General features: G+C 40.2%; 1 protein-coding gene, 1 non-coding gene and 1 pseudogene across 4 annotated transcripts in view; 2 read left to right on the top strand and 1 right to left on the bottom strand.

Moving 5' to 3' along the window:
• HAUS6 (HAUS augmin like complex subunit 6) overlaps positions 1–24,567 on the top strand; it is a 51,556-nt gene that overhangs the window by 20,418 nt on the left and 6,571 nt on the right. For all 3 annotated transcript variants that reach the window (XM_021927487.2, XM_009188705.4, XM_021927488.2), the window contains exons 8-15: positions 1,369–1,542; positions 2,041–2,234; positions 5,062–5,188; positions 6,748–6,850; positions 13,845–13,926; positions 20,406–20,472; positions 20,784–20,969; positions 23,737–23,872. In XM_021927487.2, coding sequence (XP_021783179.2) covers positions 1,369–1,542; positions 2,041–2,234; positions 5,062–5,188; positions 6,748–6,850; positions 13,845–13,926; positions 20,406–20,472; positions 20,784–20,969; positions 23,737–23,872 — 1,069 coding nt within the window. The remainder of the gene's footprint in view (positions 1–1,368; positions 1,543–2,040; positions 2,235–5,061; positions 5,189–6,747; positions 6,851–13,844; positions 13,927–20,405; positions 20,473–20,783; positions 20,970–23,736; positions 23,873–24,567) is intronic.
• LOC116270131 lies at positions 9,838–9,937 on the bottom strand (annotated as a pseudogene).
• On the top strand, positions 20,200–20,330 carry LOC116270155. Its single transcript, XR_004178085.1, has one exon.

Here is a 24,567-nt window from a genome sequence, read left to right as displayed (position 1 = left end):
ACCAGCACCCTAGAATCCTCCTTGAACCTGTTTAGTTTACACTGTTTCCCCCCACGGGGAAACACTGCCCTCACGTGTTACACTAAAGATTAGTTTTGCCTGTTTTTGAGCTTCATATAAATGCGAGTATATAGAATATATTCTTTTGTGTCTGACTTTGGCTCAGCATTGTTTATGGTATTTATCCATGCTATTGTGTGTAATCATAGTGTGTTTATTCTCATTGCTGCTTAGTGTTCTATTTTATGGACATAGCACCAGTGTACCCTTTTTACTGTAGATGGACCTTTGGATTGTTTCTACTTTTTGATTATTACAAATAGACATTCTATGAGTATTCTTTTTTTTTTTTTTTTTTTGCAAGGATCCTGGGCTTAAGGGATCCTCTTACCTCAGTCTTCTGGGTAACTGGGATTACAGGTATGCGCCACTGTGCCTGCCTAAATATTCTTGTATATCAATTTTAATGAATATAGATTAGTATATGCCTAAGATTTTTTGTTTTTAATGAGGCATAATTTCTCACACTTTAACTTCCTCAAACTGAATGACTTAAAATTGAGATGTAGTAGTTTTTTTCTCTTGAAAAAAATTTTTATTTTTTTTACTGAGATGGAGTTTTACTCTGTCCCCCAGGCTGGAGTGCAGTGGCGCGATCTCTGCTCACTGCACCCTCAGCCTCCCAGGTTCACGCCATTCTCCTGCCTCAGCCTCCCGAGTAGCTGGGACTACAGGCTCCCGCCACCACGCCCGGCTAATTTTTTGTATTTTTAGTAGAGACGGGGTTTCACTGTGTTAGCCAGGATGGTCTCGATCTCCTGACCTTGTGATCTGCCCACTTCGGCCTCCCAAAGTGCTGGGATTACAGGTGTGAGCCACCGCGCCCGGCTTCTCTTGAGAAATTTTAAAAATTATTTCTCCCCAAATGATCTTTGGTAGATTGATTACATGTCAGCATATAGAAAAGGCTAACTGTATCTTGCATAAGATTTCTTAGATTTGGAGCTGGGTGCAGTGGTGTGTGCCTTTAGTCCCAGCTACTTGGGAGGCTGATGTGGGAAGATTGCTTGAGCCCAGGAATTTGAGTCTGGTCTGGGCAACATAGTAAGACCCCATCTCTAAAAACAAAAAAATTCTTAGATTTGTTTGAAAATTATAGTGAGCTAGATTCTCCTGATACATTTTTCAAAAATTTCCTTTGGAAATAATATCCAAAGGGAGTTTTAAACTATTAAAGTATAATTATTTAATTTTCTTACTAGAAATCATTCTAGGAAATTTGTTACTAAGAGTGAACATATATTTACATTTAAAAAATATATATACGGATTATGTGTGAACTTTAATATTTTGTTTTTGTTTCCAAAGGTTCGGTCTTTGTGGGCTTCAGTGAATGAAACGCTCATGTTTTTGGAAAAAGAGAGAGAAGTTGTTAGTTCGGTCCTTAGTCTTGTTAACCAATATTATGCTTTAGATGGAACTGATGTTGCTATTAATATTCCAAGGCTCTTACTTGACAAGATTGAGAAACAAATGTTTCAGGTAAGCATTTGATATTAAGGAAGCTTTTGAGAAAACTCCTGTGATGTAATTGTATATTTTCTTGCAGTGTTCTTCTGCTTTCAGAATTTCTTTCTTTTTTTTGAGGCAGAGTTTTGCTCTTATTGCCTAGGCTGGAGGGCAGTGGCTTGATCTTGGCTCACTGCAATCTCCGCCTTCTGGGTTCAAGCGATTGTCCTGCCTCAGCCTCCCAAGTAGCCAGGATTACAGGCATGTGCCACCACGCCCAGCTAATTTTGTATTTTTAGTCGGTGGGGTTTCTCCATGTTGGTCAGGCTGGTCTTGAACTCCAGACCTCAGGTGATCCACCCCCCTCGGCCTCCCAAAGTACTGGGATTACAGGCGTGAGCCACCACATCTGGCCTTTCTCTTTTCTTTCAGATAAACTTTAATGATAAAAAACATAAGTATTTTTATGTAATAGTTTATTATTATAATAACCTATAGTTCACCAATTTTTTTCTCCTCCTGATTCCTTAGTTGCACATAGGAAATGTTTATGAGGCTGGAAAACTGAACCTCTTAACAGTTATTCAGTTATTAAATGAAGTCTTGAAAGTGATGAAATATGAACGTTGTCAGGCTGATGAGGCAAGATTGACGGTAGACCTTCACTACCTTGAAAAAGAGACCAAATTTCAGAAGGAAAGATTATCAGATCTGAAGCATATGAGGTACTCTAAAAAGATCTGTTATTTTACTGTGGGAGGAGTAGGGTGGTTTTCTTAACAAAACTCGTATAACTTTAATAGCTCTTCAGCTTTGGCAAACAAGTATGAGAATTCTAGTACTCAAAAACCTTACATAATCAACTCTTGGAGATACATGTGAAGCAGAAAGGGAAAGGAAAATTAGTGGGATAAATGATTTGCCCTGAATGATAATTTTTTTATGAAATAATTTTAGCTTTTCTGTAGTTTTCCTTTTGTTGGGTCTAATTATAAAACTGGGCCTTAGAAAAGGTTTTTTTTTTTGAGATGGAGTTTCGCCCTTGTTGCCCAGGCTAGAGTGCAATGGTGCGATCTTGGCTCACTGCAACCCCTGCCTCCTGGGTTCAAGTGATTCTCCTGACTTAGCCTCTCGAGTAGCTAGGATTACAGGCATGTGCCGCCACACCTTACTAATTTTGTATTTTTAGTAGAGATGGGTTTTCTCCATGTTGGTCAGGCTGGTATCGAACTCCTGACCTCAGGTGATCCACCCGCCTCGGCCTTCCAAAGTTCTGGGACTATAGGTGTGAGCCACCAAGCTCGGCCTCTTTTTTTGAGACAGAGTCTTGCTCTGTTGCCCAGGCTGGAGTGCAATGGCATGATCTCCCCTGACTGCAACCTCCATCTCCCGGGTTCACACGATTCTCCTGCCTTAGCCTCCGGAGTAGCTGAGAATAGAGGCACGTGCCATCACGCCTGGCTAATTTTTGTATTTGTAGTAGGGATGGGGTTTCACCATGTTGGCCAGGCTGGTCTCGAACTCCTGACCTTAGGTGATTGGCCTGCCTCAGCCACTTGCACAGTTTTTTACTTGAGCAGAAAGAATAGAAAGTATGGTACGCTTATAGGAATGGACAGAGAGTGGGAGTGAAAGTCCTACTCAAGTTTAGAGCAAGGAAGAAATTCTATTTTAAAAATAAATGGAGTAGCTGGGTGTGGTGGCTCACACTTGTAATCCCAGTACTTTGGGAGGCTTGAGGTAGGTGGATCACCTCAGGTCAGAAGTTCAAGACCATTCTGGCCAACATAGGGAAACCTTGTCTCTACCAAAAAGACAAAAATTAGCCAGGCATTTGCCTGTAATCCAGCTACTTAGGAGGCTGAGACAGGAGAATCACTTGAACCTGAGAGGCGGAGGTTGCAGTGAGCTGACATTGCGCCACTGCACTCCAGCCTGCGTGAGAGAGTGAGACTCCATCTCAAAAAAAAAAAAAAAAAAGAATAAATAAAATAGAGTAATAGATATATTATTGCTTTTTTTTTTTTTTTTCTTTTGAGACGGCATTTCCCTCTTTTTGCCTAGGCTAGAGTGCAATAGCACGATTTCGGCTTACTGCAACCTCTGCCTCCTGATTTCAAGTGATTCTCCTGCTTCAGCTTGCTGAGTAGCTGGGATTACAGGGGCGCGCCTCCGCGTCCGGCCAATTTTGTATTATTATTATTATTATTATTATTATTATTGTTTTTCAGTAGAGATAGGGTTTCACCATGTTAGTCAGGCTGGTCTCAAACTCCTGACCTCACGTGATCCACCCGCCTCGGCCTCCCAGAGTTCTGGGATTACAGGTGTGAGGCACCGTATGCGGCCTCTTTCTGATTTTTTTTTTTTTAAACTTTTTAAAAAACTATTTATTTATTTTTTTATTTATATTTTATTTTTGAGACAGAGTTTTACTCTTGTCTCCCAGGCTGGAGTGCATGGAGTGCAACGGCATGATCTTGGCTCACTGCAACCTCTGCCTCCTGGGTTCAAGTGATTCTCCTGCCTCAGCCTCCTTAGTAGCTGGAATTACAGGCACCCACTCCTACGCGTGGCTGATTTTTTTTTGTTTTTGTTTTTTGTTTTTTTGAGACGGAGTCTCGCTCTGTTGCCCAGGCTGGAGTGCAGTGGCGTGATCTCGGCTCACTGAAAGCTCCACCTCCCGGGTTCATGCCATTCTCCTGCCTCAGCCTCCCAAGTAGCTGGGACTACAGGCACCCGCCACCACACCCTGCTAGTTTTTTGTATTTTTATAGAGACAGGGTTTCACCATGCTAGCCAGGATGGTCTCGATCTCCTGACCTCGTGATCCACCTGCCTCGGCCTCCCAAAGTGCTGGGATTACAGGCGTGAGCCACCGCGCCCAGCCTGTGTGGCTGATTTTTGTGTTTTTCGTAGAGACGAGGTTTCACCACATTGGCCGGGCTGATCTTGAACTCCTGGCCTCAGGTGATCCGCCTGCCTTGGCCTCCCAAAGTGCTGGGATTACAGGCATGAGACACTGCTCCCTGCCTTCTTTATGGTCATAAAAAGAGAAAGGTATTTTAGGTTCTGAATATTCACCTGTGAGAAGTTTAATTTTTTTTTTTTTTTTTTTGAGACGGAGTCTCGCTGTGTCGCCCAGGCTAGAGTGCAGTGGCCGGATCTCAGCTCACTGCAAGCTCTGCCTCCCGGGTTTTTACGCCATTCTCCTGCCTCAGCCTCCCGAGTAGCCGGGACTACAGGCGCCTGCCACCTCGCCCGGCTAGTTTTTCGTATTTTTTAGTAGAGACGGGGTTTCACCGTGTTAGCCAGGATGGTCTCGAACTCCTGACCTCGTGATCCGCCCGTCTCGGCCTCCCAAAGTGCTGGGATTACAGGCTTGAGCCACCGCGCCCGGCCTGAGAAGTTTAATTTTTATGTGGTATATTGATTGAACTTTCAGTTCCATTTCCTTCCACTTCTCTACAACTATTGTTATTTTCTTAAATTTGACTCAGTGCTTTTTTTGTATCTTCATATTTTGAATAAAGTTTTTTTATGCTGTTATAGGTATAGAATAAAAGATGATCTCACAACTATAAGACAATCTGTTGTTGAAAAGCAAGGAGAATGGCATAAAAAGTGGAAAGAATTTCTTGGTTTGTCTCCTTTCAGTCTAATTAAAGGTTGGACTCCAGTAAGTAATGTTGACTTGCCCCTGTTCTCCCCGCCCCACTTTTTTTTTTTTGAGACAGTGTCTTGCTCTGTTGCCCAGGCTGGAGTAGAGTGGCATGATCATAGCTGGCTGGACTACAGTGGCACAATCATAGCTGGCTGGAGTACAGTGGCACGATCATAGCTGGCTGGACTACAGTGGCACGATCATAGCTGGCTGGACTACAGTGGCACGATCATAGCTGGCTGGACTACAGTGGCATGATCATAGCTTGTTGTAACCTTGAACTTCCGGGTTCAAGCAATCCTCCCACCTCAGCCTTCTGAGTAGCTGGGACTACAGGTGTGCACCACCAAGCCTGGCTAAGTTTTTCTTTAATTTTATAGATAGGGTCTCCCTGCTTTGCCAAGGCTGGTCTCAAACTCCTAGACTCAAGTGATCTTCCTGCCTCGGCCTCCCCAAAGTACTGGGATTACAGGTGTGAGCCACTGCACTCAGCCAATTTGCCTTTTGGAGAATAGTTTAATAAATGGCAATTTGTGAATTTATTGTGTTATGAATGACCTAGAAATGTTGTATGTATGTCATCTTTGCATTTGAGTCTAAAGTTTCTATGTTATGGTTTCTGTAATTTTTCTAAATATATATATAATATAATATCCATAAGTTGCTGTTGTCATTTACAGTTAATATTTTTAGATTTGAAGGATTGTATTAAAAGGAAAACAATTATTATTATTATTATTTTTTGAGACGGAGTCTTGCTCTGTTGCCGAGGCTGGAGTGCAGTGGCACGATCTCAGCTCACTGCAACCTCTGCCTCCCAGGTTCAAGTGGTTCTACTGCCTCAGCCTCCCAAGTAGCTGGGGCTAAAAGTGCCTGCCACCATGCTCAGCTAATTTTTTTATTTTCAGTAGAGATGGAGTTTCACCATGTTGGTCAGGCTGGTCTTGAATACCTGACTTCAGGTGATCCACCCACCTCTGCCTCCTAAAGTGCTGGGATTATAGGCGTGAGCCACTGTGCCCAGCCAGAAAGCAAGACTCCTCTTGATGTGAAGTACTGTGATGTTTGAGAAATTCAAGGACTAAGTAATCCCCCTTGCTCCTAATGTTGTACTTTGCTTTAAAAATAGTTATAGGGCCGGGCGTGGTGGCTCACACATGTCATCCCATTGTTTTGGGAGGCTGAGGCAGGAGGATCATTTGAGGCCAAGAATTGGAGACCAGCCTGGACAACATAGTGAGACCCCTTCTCTACTAAAAAAAACCCCCAGAACTGGGTGTTGTGGTATGTCCTTGTAGGCTTAGCTACTCAAGAGGCTGAGGTGGGAGGACTGCCTAAGCCCAGGAGTTTGAGGCTGCAGTGAGCTATGATAATGTCATTGCACTTTAGCTTGGACGAGGGAGTGAGACCCTGTCTTTAAGAAAAATAAACAAATAAAAATAGTTATCTGAGACATGCTTGGTAATTCTGTCTTTCTTAGGGAGAAAATAATCTATTCATAGATTAACTCAGCATTGTTATTGTAGTAGTTAGCAAATATGTTTACTTCAAAATTGTGAATTTTCTGTTTTAAGTCTGTAGATCTTTTACCACCAATGTCTCCCCTTTCATTTGATCCTGCCTCAGAAGAAGTATATGCAAAGAGTATTCTTTGTCAGTATCCTGCTTCACTTCCAGGTTGGTTATTTATTTGTTTTTCTCTTTGAAACCTCCTTTCTGTCATTCTTTTTCATTATTATAATAGTTCTTTATATTTCTTGTCTTTTTCCTCCATTTTTTTTTATTGTGGTGAAATGCATGTAACCTAAGATTCACAGTTTCAGTTATTGCAAAGTATACAGCTCAGTGGCATTTAGTACATTTACAGTGTTGTGCAGTCATCATCACTATCTAGTTTCTGAACTTTTTCTTTGATTTTTTTTGAGACAGGGTCTCACTCTGTTGCCCAAGCTGGAGTGCAGTGGCACAATCTCAGCTCACTGTAGCCTTGACTACCTCAGGCTCAAGTGATCCTCCCACCTCAGCCTCTCACATAGCTGGGACTGGAGGTGTGCGCCACCACACCTGGCTAATTTTTGTAATTTTTTTTTTGTAGAAATGGGATTTCACTGTATTGCCCAGGCTGGTCTTGAACTCCTGGGCTCAAATGATTGACCTGTCTCGGCCTCCCAAAGTGCTGGGATTACAGGTGTGAGCCACTGAGCCCCAGCAGCCAGAATATTTTCATCATCTCAAAAAAACCCTCTAACCCATTAACCAGTCACTTCCATTTTCCCCGCTAGTCCCTGGCAGCCAGTAATGTACTTGTTTTTTTTTTTTTTCTGAGATGGAGTCTTGCTCTGTTGCCCAGGCTGGAATGCAGTGGTGCAATCTCAGCTCACTGCAACCTCCATCTTGGGTTCAAGCAATTAATGCTCTTGCCTTAGCATCCTGAGTAGCTGGTATCACAGGTATGTGCCACCACACCTGGCTAATTTTTTTTTATTTTTATTTTTGGTAGAGACGGGGTTTTACCATGTTGGTCGGGCTGGTCTTCAGCTCTTGACCTCAAATGATCCGCCCGTCTTGGCCTCCCAAAGTGCTGGGATTATAGGTGTGAGCCACTGTGCCCAGCCCATTAATGTACTTTTTATCTCTATGGATTTGCCTGTTCTGGATATTTCATATAAATAAAGTCATATAATATGAGGCCTTTTGTTTCTGGCTTCTTTCACTTGCATTGTTTTTAACTTTGCACAATGTTTTCTTGAACTGATTCTAAGCAATTCTCCTTCCTTGGCCTCCCGAAATGCTGGGATTATAGGTGTGAGGTACCACATGTACAGTATTTTCAAGTTTTTTACATCTTTTTTTTTTTTTTTTTTTTTTTTTTGTCGGAGTCCCGCTCTGCGGCCCAGGCTGGAGTGCAGTGGCCGGATCTCAGCTCACTGCAAGCTCCGCCTCCCGGGTTTATGCCATTCTCCTGCCTCAGCCTCCCAAGTAGCTGGGACTACAGGCGCCCACCACCTCGCCCAGCTAGTTTTTTGTATTTTTCAGTAGAGACGGGGTTTCCCCGTGTTAGCCAGGATGGTCTCGATCTCCTGACCTTGTGATCCGCCCGTCTCGGCCTCCCAAAGTGCTGGGATTACAGGCTTGAGCCACCACGCCCGGCCAAGTTTTTTACATCTTGTAGCATGTATCAGCCTTCAATTTTTAAAAATCAGATTGGTTGAGTTATAATTCATATATCATACAGTTCACTCATTGAAAATGTATGATTTCTTGGTTTTTGCTAAATTCACAAATATGTGCAACCATCATCACAATTGTAAACATTTTCATCACCTGAAAAAGAAACCTCATACCCTTTAGCTATTAACCTCCAATCCCCCTTCACTTCTCCAGTTCAAAGCAATTACGAAGATATTTTCTGTCTCCAGGTTTCCCTGTTCTGGATTTTCATATGGATGGAATCATATCATATATAGACTTTTGTGACTGGCTTCTTTCACTTAGCATAGCGTTTTCAAAGTTCATCTAAGTTGTAGCATGTATCAGTCAGTATTGCATTCCTTTTTTATGAATATATGCCATTGTATGCCTCTACCACATTTTGTTTATCCATTCGTCTGTTGATGGACATTTGGGTTGTTTTCACCTTTTGGCTATTATGAGTAATGCTTCTATAAACATTCTGTACAGGTTTTTTGTGGAAGCTCACAATTTTTTTTTAACATGAAAGAATAGTACAATAATTAACCTGTGTTAATTAGCACATGTGTACAAGACAATTAGGTTCAGTAAATAGAGGATAGATAAGGAATGAATGAATAAAAAACAAACTATACAGCCAAATTGGAGCAGGTAATAGTTGTAGGCTGTAGTTCACTCAGGCGAAAGGTCATGACAGCAGTTAGCACAGGACTCAATCACTGGGATAGGTAAATGGTTTGAGAGTCAGGTGTATTTGGGGAGGACACTGGTTGGGAAAGATTATAGACCAGAGAGCAAGGCTCAGTTTAGGTGCAACCATGAGAGAAGACATGGAAAAGTCTGCATGGGGTTGTGCATAGTGGCTCACACCTATAATCCCAGCACTTTGGGAAGCTGAGGGTGGAAGATTGCTTAAGCCCAGGAGTTCGAGACCAGCCTGGACAACATAGTGAGACCCAGTCTCTACAAAAAATGAAAAATTAGCCAGGCATGGTGGTGTGTGTCTGTAGTCCTAGCTATTTAGGAGGCTGAGGTAGGAGGATCATTTGAGCCCAGAAGTTCAAGGCACAATGAGCTATTACTGCTCCACTGCACAATGCTCTAGCCTGGACAACAGAGTAAGACCCTCTCTCTCTCTTTCTCTTTTTCTTAAGTTTTTTTGTTTTTTTTGAGACAGAATCTCACTCTGTCGTCCAGGTTGGAGTGCCGTGGTGTGATCTCGGCTCACTGCAACCTTCGCCTCCCGGGTTCAAGCAATTCTCCTGCCTCAGCCTCCCCAGTAGCTGGGATTACAGGCACACGCCGCCACGCCCAGCTAATTTTTTGTATTTTAGTAGAGATCAGGTTTCACCGTTTTGCCCAGGCTGGTCTCAAACTCCTGAGCTCAGGCAATCTGCCTGCCTAGACTCCCAAAGTGCTGGGATTACAGGTGTGAGCCACCGCACCTGGCCCTTTTTCTTAAATTTTAAATTAAAATTTTTTTTAAAATTAAAAATTAGTGTTATCCATTCTCAGGGGCCATGTTAATCTCTGTATTGTTCCAATTTTAATATATGTGCAGCTGAAGTGAGCATGAGACCCTGTCTCTTAAAAAAAATAAAAGGCTGCATGGTTTGATAAATGAAGAGGAGCTTCCGATAGAGCATTCTGGTTCCATGGTGGCTGTGGACAGTCCTTAATTATGGTAGAATTCTTTTGATAGCTCTTGGCTTTGTTTTTAACTCTTTTATTTTTATTTTTTATTTTTGAATTATTTCTCTCTCTCTCTTTTTTTTTTTTTCAAATCCACTAGTCAACAGAGCTCTTGGCATTGTGTTGTGTTTTCATTTCAGTTGGGAAAGGGCTTTTGCACTCTCACCAGGGTTAGTTTACCCCTTCGAATCTATGAAATTCTCATGTCCATTTGGAGGTTTCTCTACTTGCCTTTATACTGAGGGAAAATGTGTCCATTTAGGAAGTCCAGTTGGAAGTGGTACTCTGGGGAGTCCCCCCTTTTTTTTCCTCCTAGTATAGAACCTTGATCTGAGCTGGGCTACTTAAACATTATATTTTTTGTGGTAAAACAACCATTTCTGCCTTCCTGTACCTTACATATTGCATCTTACTTAATTTACTTTAAAAATGTTTTTTAAAATTATATTTCAGCATATTGAAAAGTACAGAGAATAATATTATAAATACTTGTTTATTAAACACCTTTTTGGCAAAGGTTTGCAATATTCACTTTAGGTTTTTTAAAATGTACATATATAGTTAATCCTTAGATATCCACCTTTCTTCACCTTCCTTACTGATTTCATAGAGGTAATCACTATTCTGAATCTAATCTTTAGTCTGATGTATGTTTATAAAATAAATTTGTTACCTATGTATAGACCTATAAATAATATGTAATATTGTTCTTCCTCTTTTTTAAAGTTTATAAATGAAATTTTAAAAATTATCTTCCAAAAGATTCTTTGTTAATGTTTGTACTTTTGGTTTTTTTTTTTTTTTTTTGAGACAGAGTCTTGCTTTGTCGCCCAGGCTGGAGTGCAGTGGCACCATCTTTGCTCACTGCAAGCTCCGCCTCCTGGGTTCACGCCATTCTCCTGCCTCAGCCTCCGAGTAGCTGGGACTACAGGCGCCCGCCACCTCGCCCAGCTAATTTTTTGTATTTTTAGTAGAGACGGGGTTTCACCGTGTTAGCCAGGATGGTCTCGATTTCCTGACCTCATGATCCGCCCGCCTCGGCCTCCCAAAGTGTTGGGATTACAGGTGTGAGCCACCACGCCCGGCTAATGTTTGTACTTTTCAAACCAGGATCCAGAGAGGGTTAGTTCATTACATGTGATTGTTTTATTCTTAGTAACTTTTATTCTAGAATAATGCCTGTCTTTTTTTAATGACATTGATAAAAATTGTTTTTAACAATTACTGTGTTTAAATTGAGCAACATGATTGGTGACATTTTTGATCTATTCTTTTGTTCTCCTTTTGAGAAGTGTATGTCAAAGTATATGCTTAGTTCTTGAACTCTGAATAGTAAAATTCTCAGTCTTTTTGTGAAAATGTCTTCATTTTCACTAATTTTTGAATGATAGTTTAGTTGGATATAGAATTCTAGATTGATTGGCACTTATTTCTCTTTCAGACTTCGATGATATGATCTCATTGTTTTCTGTTGTTTTTGAGGCTATTTGCTGTTGGTCTAATTGTCATTCATTTGTAGTTAATTTTTTTTTTTTTTTTTTTGAGACAGTCTTTATTACCCAGGCTCGAGTGTAGTGGCATGATCTCAGCTCACTGCAACCTCTGCCTCCCAGGTTCAAGCAATTCTCCTGCCTAAGCTTCCCGTGTAGCTGGGATTCCTGGCATGTGCCATCACATCCAGCTAATTTTTGTATTTTTAGTAGAGACGGGGTTTCACCATGTTGAGCCACTGACCTCAAGTGATCTGCATGCCTTGGCCTCCCAAAGTGCTGAGATTATAGGCGTGAGTCATCGTACCTGGCCCATTTGTAGTTAGTTAATTTTTCTTTTCTTTTTTTTTTTTTGGAGAGGGAGTTTCACTGTTGTTGCCCAGGCTGGAGTGCAATGGCATGATCTCCACTCATTGCAACCTCTCCCTCCTGGGTTCAAGCTCTTCCCCTAGCTCAGGCTTCCAAGTAACTGGGATTACAGGCATGTGCCACCATGCCCAGCTGACTTTTGTATTTTTAGTAGAGACGGGGTTTCACCATGTTGGCCAGGCTGGTCTCGAACTCCTGACCTTAGGTGATCCTCCCACCTTGGCCTCCCAAAGCGCTGGGATTACAGGCATGAGTCACTGGGCTCGGCCCATTTATAGTTAGTTAATTTTTGATTTCTGGTTGCTTTTAAGATTTTTCTTTGGCTGGGCGTGGTGGCTCACGCCTGTAATCCCAGCACTTTGGGAGGCTGAGGCAGGAGGATTGCTTGAGCCTAGGAGACCAACCTGGGCAATATAGTGAGACACTGTCTCTACAGAAAAAACACAAAAAATTAGCTGGGCATGGTGTCACGCACCTGTGGCCCCAGTTACTTGGGAGGCTGAAGTGGGAGGATCACTTGAGCCCAGTTAATCGAGGCTGTAGTGAGTCATGATTGTGCTACTGCACTCAGCCTGGGTGACAAAGCAAGAACTTGTCTCAAAAAAAAAAAAAAAAAAAAAGAGAAAAAAAGAAAATATTCTTCTTTTGTATTACGCAGGTTCATTAGGATATATCTAAATGTAGTTTTGTTTTATTTAGCCTATTTGGGATTTGTGTGTGCTTATTTATTCTGAAAGCTCGTATCTTCAGTTTTAGAAACTTATTCACCAATATCTCTTAAAATATTACTTTATGTCTTATTCTTTTGATCCTTTCCTTCTGATACTCCTATTGTTGGGACTTCTGATTCTGTCTTTCGTATCTTTTAACTTCTCATTCATATTTACAACTTTTTTGTATCTCATGGCTTCATTCTAGGTATTTTCTTTAGATCGCTCCTATAACTCACTGATTATCTTTTAGTTATGTTTAATTTGCTTTTTGACCTGTCTGTCTAGTATTTAGTAGTCATAGATATATACTTTTTACCTCTCTAATCCTTACTTACTTCTTTTCTGTAACTGCCTGGTTTTCATGTTGTCATCTTCTTTCATTATGGCTTCTGTTCCACTTTGGACACATACAACTGGGAAAAGCCTTTCAGAAGGTAACATGTTGAAAGAGGTCAAGCCCTTGGAATATCAGATCTTCTGTAATCCAGCCATGGCTTTCTTCATCAGTCTTATTTCCCACCATGCTTCCACTGGATGTATCCTGTGCTCCATCATAGCAGCTTGTACCTCGTTCTCTCAGTACCTTCATGCCTTCTTCCCACTCCGCAGTCTGGGCTGGATGTCTCTCCTCTGCCTCCTTAAACTCTGTATATACTTCTGTCATAATACTGTAGAAGTATAACAACACTTGACACATCACTATCCTTTCCTAGACTGACTCTTCGGAGGCAACCTCTTCATCTTTCATTTCTTTCTCCCATTGTTGGTATGGTAGTAGCATGTGGGTATGGTAGTAGCATGTAGTTATTCAGTCATAGGTTGAAGAATAATTATGTAGGTTGACTGATATCATAAATGTGCATTGAAATATGCTAAGACTGTAACTTTTTGGCCTTGCTGGCTTTTGTGATAATCTCATGATCTGTGTATGTAAACATGAAGCATGTAACACTGGGGAATTATGGATTCTTACTCTTTGAGAAACTTGTTTTAGTATTAGTCATCATTTCTTTTATAAAAGCTAGATATTCTCTATTACTTTTCTGCTCATCACTTTACACTTATCAATTGAATAATTATCTTTTCCTATTAGTGTTCGTGTTTTGGTTTTTCTGTTTTCTTCTGTTGAGAAGTTGTTCTAGAATTTCAAGGGATCCTTGAATGTTAGAATGTACAAACCTAATTAAAGAGTAATCAATTTTTAATTTTCTTTAGATACACATAAGGAACATAACCAAGAAAATGGTTGCAGAGGAGACAGTAATACCTTGGGAGCTCTACATGATCTAGCCAACAGGTAAAACAAATTTGATTTTCTTTTGTTAAACATTTAAAAAAAACTCTTATTTTATAAAAAATAGAGATGGGACTGAGAGATGAAGCCAGCTGGACTTCTGGGTTGGATGGGGACTTGGAGAACTTTTCTGTCTTACAAGAGGATTGTAAAAATGCACCAGTCACTGGATGTAGTAGCTCACTCCTGTAATCCTAGCACTTTGGGAGGCTGAGGTGGGAAGATCGCTTGAGCCCAGGAGTTCTAGACCAGTCCAGGCATAGCAAGACCTTGTCTGTTCTAAAAGGAAAAACAAAAGGTGTGGTCTTTCTAGGTTGCAGAGGCTAGTCTTTAACTCTTGGCCTCAAGTGATCCTCCTGCCTGGGCCTCCCAAAGTGCTGGGATTATGGTCATTACCCCCCATGCCTGACCCAAATTTGATTTTTATATATTTTTTTTCTATATTAATTTTATTCCCATCTTAAAACAGTTTCCAATCTTACTCTGGGATAGTGCATAATTTTGCCCCCCCACCCCCTTTTTTTTTTTGAAACGGAGTCTTGCTCTCGTCTCCTAGGCTGGAGTGCAATGGCGCGATCTTGGCCCACTGCAACCTCCCTGCCTCCTGGGTTCAAGCTACCTCCTGAGTAGCTGGATTACAGGTGCCTGCCAGCACGCCCAGCTAAGTTTTGTATTTTTAGTCGAGATGGGGTTTCACCATGTTGGCCAGGCTGGTCTCGAACTCCTGATCTCAGGTGATCTGCCTGCCTTGGCCTCCCAAGGTGCTGTGATTACAGATGTGAGCCACAGCGCCCGGCCAATTTTGCCCTTTTAACTGGACAATATTTTTCTACCATAGACCCACATTTTCAGAAAAGATCCAAAATTTATGATAATGGGTATTTTTTCCCCTTCTATTCTTTATCTAAATATTGGGTTTCATGGGGATTATTTGGAAATTATCTAATGCAAATTTGGGAGTTTTTGCCTTTTTATGTATGTGAACTTTTTTGAAACTACTCTAAGTTCAAGTGTTTGGGGGCCTTTGAGATCATCTTGTCCGGATAGTTTTCAGACTATATCCTATAGTGCCATTTGGTGCTGTGGATGAATGTAACGTAACCCGTGGCTGGTCCAACCTTTTCCTACGTTAGCCTGGGCAACTTGCTCTTTTATATATATTATACATTGGGGTGTTTGGTAAACTATTTGGTAAGAAGAGTTCCATGCTTAAAAAAAAATTGGAAAACTTCTGATTTACTGTAACTACCAGATTTAACATATGAAAAAACCGAATTTTGTTCTAACTTCCTTCAGTAATATTCCTATTTTCTTTATTGCCTTTTTTTTTCCCTCTATTATCCCATTTTGGACTGATTACAGATTTTATGAGCAAAAAATCTGTGAACTAAATGTTTGCAATCTGATTGGGGAACATATTAGTTCTTTATTGAAATTAAGCATTATTAAGTAGCAATCAAACACGAAGAAACTTTCCTGTATTTGGGTTTTTTTGTTTTATTGTTTTTTTAACCTACATAGGTGTCTTTCATTACAACTTTCCCAAGTAGATGAGGGACAGATGAAAGTAAAATACTTAGGAAAATTATAAAAGAAAATCCTAAATTTTAAATGAATTGAAGCACTCATCATTCTATATGGTCTTAGTGAAAACTGTAACACTAACCAGAGTTAAGCCTTTTTTTGTGAAATTGAGTTATTGGTAATTGGTTCTGCAGTGATCTAGTTCATAGCAGTCAGGACTAGTTGTGGAAGAACTATGTTTTAGTCTGCCTGGATTTGATGTTAATTTTTTGAGTGCCTAAAGAAAAATAATGAAATCTTCCGTGAGGACCTGGTGTTGAAGAGATAGTAAAGTTACTGGCCTACCCATTTTACACTCATATCAGAATTCTTTTTATGGCAGGCTGGGGGAGGGTATGATTGGTGCCTCCTAAACTCAATTAAGTTTTTCATTTTGTCTTTCCTTGAGAGCAAATTAAATATTTTGATTAAGGTGTTTTGCTGGACTACAGATTGATGAGGATACTAGATTAATACAGATAGCAGATTTTATTCATGAACCCCATTAAACCTCAGAATACTTTTTTTTTTTGGGCCGGGTGCGGTGGCTCATGCCTGTGATCCCAGCACTTTAGGAGGCCGAGGTGGGTGGCTCACCTGAGGTCAGGAGTTTGAGACCAGCCTGACCAACATGGTGAGACCCCATCTCTACTTAAAATACAAAAATTAGCTGGGTGTGGTGGTGCATGCCTAATCCCAGCTACTTACTTGGGCGGCTGAGACAGGAGAATTGCTTGAACCCGGGTGGCAGAGGTTGTGGTGAGCTGAGGTTGTACCATTGCACTCCAGCCTGGACAACAAGAGTGAAACTCCATCTGAAAAGAAAGAAAGAAAAAAAAAAAAAAGATTCTTTTTTTGAAGAATTTTGTACCAAGATACTATCAGAATTCTGTAGGAGCCAGAAACTCAATCCCTAATAATTTAGTTCAAATGGAAACTCTTAATATAGGAAAAATAACTTATATTAGATATACTTTGATTTCCATATCTGTCTTCTAAGCTCCTGGATCTTTTAGTTATATTCTGATTATTTTAATTATAGATTTGAGATATTGAAGGGAGGAAGGGGAAGGCTTAGTGGTGAGGGATAAATGGTTAATGGGATATGAAAGATTATTATTGCTAGATAGCGGGACAGAGCAGAAGGACTGTGAAAAGCTAAGTTCCTGGGACATGGAAGTAGTCTGCTCAGAATTCTTCACTGTTAAAGGTATATGTAGTTAAATGTTCCATCAGTAATATGTAACGTAGATGGACTGTACTTAATGAAAGAAAAGAATACCTTTTTTGCATGTAGTTCAGCAATTACACTGTTTTATCTGCAATACATCATCTTTTATCAGTAACAATGTAGTTAACTGGGAAATTCATATGTGGATATGATCAATATAACCATTCAACTAAAAAAATGGAAAGAATGTAGTTTTTAGAGTGTTATTAGCCCTATCACATGCAGTTGTCATTCACAGATACCAAAAGATATGTAGTCTTTTCCATAAATCTCATTGCTGGCTTTTTTTTTGTTTGTTTTTTTGAGAAGGGTCTTGCTCTGCTACCCAGGCAGGAGTGCAGTGGTGCAATCACAGCTCACTGCAGCCTTGATCTCCTGGGCTCAAGTGATCCTTAAATCTCAGCTAGCCAAGTAGCTAGGAGTGCAGGCATGCGCCTCCACACCCAGCTAATTAATTTTTTTTTTTAGAGATGAAGTCTCACTGTGTTGCCTAGGTTGGTCTCAAACTTCTGAGCTCAAGTGATGCTCCCACTCCAGCCTCCCAAAATGCTAGGATTTCAGACGTGAGCCACCTTGCCTGGCTTTCATTTCTGCTTCTGATCAGAGCGAGCTCATGGAGGCTGCATTATACTTAAAACCAGAATTCAGCAATTGGTGATGCCTTTGCTGTACACTGTGAGCATTAGCTTTCTTTCCAGTGGCTTTTTGTGTCTGTGTGTGTGTGGGTGGGTTCCATGATATTTCTAACGGTAATGATGCTGTTGTTCTAGACATCTAACTTCTATGTTTTCTCCTATACCACATTTCAAAGACAAGGAGGGCAGTATGATCTTGCATACATGCCAGCTAAACATCATTTGTGTTAGAAATTGAGTTCTAGTCTCATATCTTTCTCTTTTTATAGTTTCTATTTTTATTTTTCTCCTAATTATTGATATAACAACAACAGCAAATAAAAATGAGAAATAATTGGTTAAAGTTTTTAAGGAATCACTTGTAACATTTTTCCCCGCCAAGTACTTTTCTAGGCTTTGTATACCACCATATATAAATTTAGCTCTAGCTGGGCATGGTGGCTCACGCCTGTAATCCCAGCACTTTGGGATGCTGAGGCAGGCAGATCACCTGAGGTCAGGAGTTTGAGACCAGCCTGGCCAACAGGGTGAAACCCTGTCTCTACTAAAACTACAAAAATTAGCTGGGTGTGGTGGTCAGCACCTGTAATTCCAGCTACTCAGGAGGCTGGGGTAGGAGAAGTGCTTGAACCCAGGAGATGGAGGTTGCAGTGAGCCAGGATCCCACCACTGTACTCCAGCGTGGGTGACAAAGTGAAAGTCTGTCTCAAAAAAACCCAAAAAGCTGTAATCAAAGGATGGATACAATCTGAATACAAATTTTAAAATGCAAAATTCTGAAGTACAAAATTTTATTTATTTATTTTTGAGATGGAGTTTTGCTCCTGTTGGCCAGGCTGGAGTGCAATGGCACGATCTCGGCTCACTGCAACTGCCACCTCCTGGGTTCAAGCGATTCTCTTGCTTCGGCCTCCCAAATAGCTGGGATGACAGGCACCCATGACCACACCTGGCTAATTTTTGTATTTTTAGTAGATATGGGGTTTCACCATGTTGGCGAGGCTGGTCTTGAACTCCTGACCTCAGGTGATCCGCCTGCCTCAGCCTCCCAAAGTGCTGGGATTACAGGTGTGAGCCACCACACCCAGCCCCAAATTTTAAAACATTAACATAGTATAAATGGTTGTGATTTTTTTGGCTGTATGTTTAAATAACATATTTACCAATTTTCATTGATAATAGCTTTGTAACACTGCATTTATTTTTAGATTTGAATTTTCTCTCAATTTTAGTTTTTACTACTATAAAAAGTGTGTTCCTCTTTTTTCCTCTATGTTCTTCCCTTAGGATAAATTTCCACAATGGGATCACCGTCTTTTCTTTGTTTTGTTACAGTGTTAGGATTTCATGGGCCTCAATCTTGGCATGGCAAATGGATGAAGTATACAGACTGAGCCAGGGCTGCTTTAAAGTTGTCTTAGATTACGATGTTAGCAGGCTTAATAGCATGTTGCCAGTTCAGAAATGAGAGAGGGGAGGGTACAGAATGTTTCCATTGTTCTCTGCCATAAGGTTCCACAAGAATCATTCAAATGGAAACACTTGTCACCTATATAACCCCATTCTCAAGTGGCATTTACTCATCGATTCCATCAGTTCATCAAACAGTTAACATGTATGTATTGTACTACCAACCACTGTGTTAGTCTCTGGGAATAGCCTTAGGGAAAGACAGCCTTTGTCCTTACCTTCTTGTGGTGGTGGCACCTTAGTGGCATTGGTCCATAGATTGCTGGCTCTGTTTCAGGGGGCTTTGTGATAATTTTAATGTAAAGGTTTCCCCAAAATCTAGTAGATGATCAATCCTTTGCCTTTGATATCTGGGTTATATTTTGTCAATGCTATGTTGAAGCTTGAGTGATTGCAGTGATTTTGAATTATGTTTGGAACGTAGACAAAGACTCTTAAGAGTGCATATTTGAAAAAGTTGGAAAATTACATTTACTATGATATAAAATATTTGCAATGCTATTAATTTTGTACTTCTAGTTATAAGAAGAAAGGAAAGTACCAACATGCATGTTGTTGAAAGTGGTCTTGATAATCCTGTCTTATATTAACTAGAGTAGAAAAGCTTTAGGCTTTTAACTTTTAAAGGTTTTTAAGATCAAAGTAAAAAAGTTAACACTTCTTTGAAGATTTTTAAATTTAATAACATTTTATAATTAGCATGAATAGCTGCATAAAGTTTTAATATTTATCCAAAAGGGCAAGGGAATACAAAAGATTAAGAAATACAACAGAATGCGGCAAACTAAAACTCTAACCTTATGACGTTACTGTGAAAGTGTAACATGTTTGCTGTAGAGTAAAATTTAGCATATGAGAAATTGATTTTGGATATGAAGTATCAAAAGTATCTCAAAAATAAGTCTCTGCTGGGCCAGGTGTGGTGGCTCACACCTGTAATCCTAGGACTTTGGGAGGCCAAGGTGGACAGATCACCTGAGGTTGGGAGTTTGAGACCAGCCTGACTAACATGGAGAAACCCTGTCTCTACTGAAAATACAAAATTAGTCAGGTGTTGTGGTGCATGCCTGTAATCCCAGGTACTCGGGAGGCTGAGGCAGGAGAATCGCTTGAACCTGGGAGGCAGAGGTTGTGGTGAGCCAAGATCGCGCTATTGCACTCCAACCTGGGCAACAAGAGCGAAACTCCGTCTCAGAAAAAAAAAAAAGGATCTGCTACAAAGAAACTGTGATTTGGACCCTGTGACATTATAATAATGCAATTCTGTTTTGAATCTGTTTTTAACCTGTGTTCAGGTTGTGGAGTATTCATTGTCATTTAACTCTTTCAAATCAACATATTCTTGACTCAATATGTGGTAAGTAAAGTCTTCATAATTGGGAGGCTGATACACAAATTGGGCTGAAATACTGCTCTGCTTGTCACCATGCCTCCCTAGAATGAACTGCCTTTTGATGACCGGGACGAATTGAGTGAAATCGTAACGGACAGATACGGGGCAGACAGATTTTAGAGTAGACTTGTAAAGGGAATGGAATTCTTTCCTCGTTATAACTTGGATTTGTTGTCTTTTTCCCTTTTAGCCCTGCCTCTTTCTTGTTGCAGTCAGTTTCATCATCAGATAGAAACAGTGTTACACTACTTGAAAAGGTATATTTTAAAATGTCTCAATTAATTCTAGCCATACTAAATTATAAAATATTATTTTTTTGATACCACAGTTAAATTTAATGTCTGTTTTTACATTTTCTAATATTTGTATATTTTGTACCATATCTACTTATATATTCCTTATTGCTAAGTGAGAATATTGGAATTAGTTAATTCTGCCAGTGACATACAATTTCACAATAATGTTAACCTTTTATAGGTTCATGATAACCAGTGAACTGCTAATGAAGAAAGCTTCACGATCAGCCATGATTATTAAGGGTTTAACATTACATATCTGTCTTCTTCAGGACACAAAGATGAGAACTCCCAAAGAAAAAAACGAAGCAATTTCTAAGAAAATCCCAGAATTTGAAGTGGAAAATTCTCCATTATCAGATGTTGCAATGAATACAGAGAGTAGTACATTTGGAGGGTCTCTGCCAGCTAAAAAAAGTGATCCATTTCAAAAAGAGCAAGATCATCTGGTAGAAGAGGTGAGAAAAGACTATAATGAGTATACTTAAATATCAGTTATTAGATGGGCACAGTGGCTCATGCCTGTAATCCCAACACTTGGGGAGGTTTAGGCAGAGGAACACTTGAGCCCAGAAGTTCGAGACCAGCATGGGCAACATGGTGAAACCCATCTCTACAAAAAAGTTAAAAAAAAAACCAGTTGAGCATGGTGGTACGTCTCTGAAGTCCCAGCTACTTACTGGTGAGGCTGAGGTGGAGGATCACTTAAAGCCCAGGCTATTGAGGCTGCAGTGAGCTGTGTTTGCATCCCTGCACTCTAGCCTGAGTGATAGACTGAGACCCTGTTTCAAAAAACAAAATCAAAAACAAGTATTTTCTCAATGGTGTTGGGATCCTAAGCGAAATACAGTTAATTATTGATTACCTGAGGTAATATGGGATAAAGAAGGCTACAGATAATAAAAATTATGGTTAAAGCAAAATTCGTTTTCCTCCAAAGTGAGAATAGATTCAATATAAACTTCTTTAGTTAATATTACAGCTGTGGTGCAGAACCCACTTCCCATTCTTTAAACATTACCTGAAAGTATACAAATGATACATTTGAGAAATTTTGGAGATTAACCATTACATAGTTAGATAAATGTACCCAGGGTTTATACTTTATTAAAATACTTTGTCAGTGTTGTTTGTTGCTTAGCTGAGTTTCCTCTTTTTTTGAATATTAGAACACGTTGCAGTATCATATCACTGAGTGTAGGTTTTGTTCTTTTTGCTGTCTAAAATATTTCAAAAGTGAATAGATGCATTGTTGTTAATGAACTTGATTTTCCTAACCAGCCCCATCCCTTAACACTATTCTGCTTTTCACTGGTAAGTGACCGCACAGTGCTACCATTGGTCAGCATTACAGAACTCAGTTCACGCAAGTTAAATTCTGAAGTTATTTGTTAATGTTATTTTTAATACATTTCCCGTAACATGCTTTAGCATTGCTTGGATTTGGTTAAGCAGCCAGAAAATTAGTGTTGCTTTTTACTCCTGAGAGACTGAAAAAAATTTGGTTTAGTGGATATTAATTCAGGTATTGGACTTCCCTCCTTTATTGCATTCCTGATCAAACTAAATGAGCATTTTCCAAATAAGAGAACTGAATGTCAGACATTTTTCTTTTTTCTTTTAAGACAGGGTCTTGTTCTGTCACCTAAGCTGGAGTGCAGTTTTGCAATTATAGCTCACTGTAACCCCGAACTCCTGAGCTCAAGGGATCCTTCCACCTCAGCCTTCCAAACAGCTATGACTATAGGCGTGCACCACTTTGTCTGGCTAATAAGTTTTTTATTTTTTGTAGAGTTGGAGACTCACTCTTTTGCCCGGGCTGGTCTCAAACCCGTAGCCTTAAGTGATCCTCTAGCTTTGGCCTCCCAAAGTGCTGGGATTACAGGCATGAGCCACCATGCCTGACTGGATGTCAGTCATTTTTCTTGTTTGTAACAGGTCTAGTTTCATGGTCCTTAAGTACTTTTAAATCTCTAAAGTTCTTTTGTTTCTCTTCATTGACTCTACACTAAAGAAAAGATGGTTAGTCTTTTTTACTTTCCTAATTTTGAAAGGAAAAACACATTTTCTGATTAAAAGAATTTATATTAGCAATGGGATCAGATAGAAGAGGAAAGTCTTAAAATTTCATGAAGCTCTGAAAGTAAAATTAATTTTCTTTAAGAGTATTTATGACAGGGGATATTTAGTGTTTGAATTCCCAGAAGCACTCTGTTTTCTTGAAGGAGAAGCCCTTTTTTTCTATGGGCCAATTTTATTTGTATTTTTTATTTTGTTTATTTTATTTTTTTGAGACGGAGTTTTGCACTTGTTGCCCAGGCTGGGGTGCAATGGCGCCATCTCGTCTCACCACAGCCTCCGCCTCCCGGGTTCAAGCGATTCTCCTGCCGCAGCCTACCAAGTAGCTGGAATTACAGGCATGCACCGCCATGCGCAGCTCCTTTTGTATTTTTAGTAGAGATAGGGTTTCTCCATGTTGGTCAGGTTGGTCTCGAACTCCTGACCTGAAGTGATCCACCTGTCTCAGCCTCCCAAAGTGCTGGGATTACAGGCGTGAGCCACCATGCCCGGCCTCTTGGGCCAATTTAATTATGGCTTCCAGAAGTTTATTTTTTAGTGATGTCGGCGGCAGAGTTTTTAATTTGCATGTTTTTTCTTTTTCAGTTTTATTGATACTTAATAGAGAGCACTATTTTGATATTGGATACGTTTCTGTTTTAGAATGTACCTATACTTTTTTCAGTAATTTAGATCTGATAATGAGGTTTCTGGTGAAGAGGTATGTTGTCAGAATGATTCTGTTTCTTAATAGAGGTGTTGCTGTGCAAATTGATTATAATTGAGAAGAGTCTGCTTCCTTTAAAACTAGTCATTTTAGTGAATACAGAGCTGGCAAGCTTACAGTTGTGGTGGACAGCAGCTTAGGTCACTGCACAATTGGAACTGCCCCTAAATCGTCCCAGTGTAAAGGTTCTTATCTATTATCTCCTTTATAATGGGCTATCCATTTAAGATGAGGAAATACTTCAGTGTTTCATTTTACAGGATTGTACCTAGATGGTCTATACAGAATTGTTTGGGAACTTCTTTGTTGTTTATTTTTTGTGTTGTCTGCAATGGGAGGGGCTGCTGACTGTGAAGTGCTTATTAACCTTATCAGGGGTTTTGTTGCATTCTACCAATGGGCTTGGTAATCTTTGCTTTACTTTTTCTTTTCTGTTTTAGATTGCCAGAGCAGTTTTATCTGATTCACCACAACTCTCTGAAGGAAATGAAATAAAATTAGAGGAACTAATTGACTCTCTGGGTTCTAACCCCTTCTTAACAAGGAATCAGATTCCCCGAACTCCAGAAAACTTGAGTAAGTTAATAATGCTTTCTGTTACTCTTTTTTCTTTCTTTGACATAACCACTGTTAGAACCATGACCTAACAGATCTTTTTAGCTTAGTTGCCAATGGTTCTTTATTTATGCTGTTGTACTCGACATACTAAGTGTGGGCATTCTCACATAACAGTCTTTTAGCAGTATTTTGTGCCTTTAGTGTACTCAGTATATAGAGATATAAAATTTTGATAATATACAATTTTGTCTTTGTTGTTTACTTTGCTTTTATCTAGAAAGATCTTATTTGAGCATTTAAAAAAAAAAATCTCTTGCCTCCTGGTCTGACCTGTGATCACGTATTTATAGAGTACATAGGCTGTGTTCTGCCAGTCATCAACCAGAAGCATTAGCCATAAACCATGTGTGCGGAGGTCTTTACCCCTCCCAAATGAGTCAAACTGCCTAATACCTTTTTTGCTATAACTTGTTTTTTTTTTTTTTTTTGAGGCGGAGTCTCGCTCTGTCACCCAGGCTGGAGTGCAGTGGCCGGATCTCAGCTCACTGCAAGCTCCGCCTCCCGGGTTCACGCCATTCTCCGGCCTCAGCCTCGCGAGTAGCTGGGACTACAGGCGCCCGCCACCTCGCCCGGCTAGTTTTTTGTATTTCTTAATAGAGACGGGGTTTCACCGTGTTAGCCAGGATGGTCTCGATCTCCTGACCTCGTGATCC

This window comes from Papio anubis, chromosome 13 (assembly GCF_008728515.1).
Source record: "Papio anubis isolate 15944 chromosome 13, Panubis1.0, whole genome shotgun sequence".
Taxonomy (NCBI): Eukaryota; Metazoa; Chordata; class Mammalia; order Primates; family Cercopithecidae; genus Papio; species Papio anubis.
Note: the sequence above shows the minus strand (reverse complement) of the source record. Positions and strands in the feature narration are given on the sequence as shown.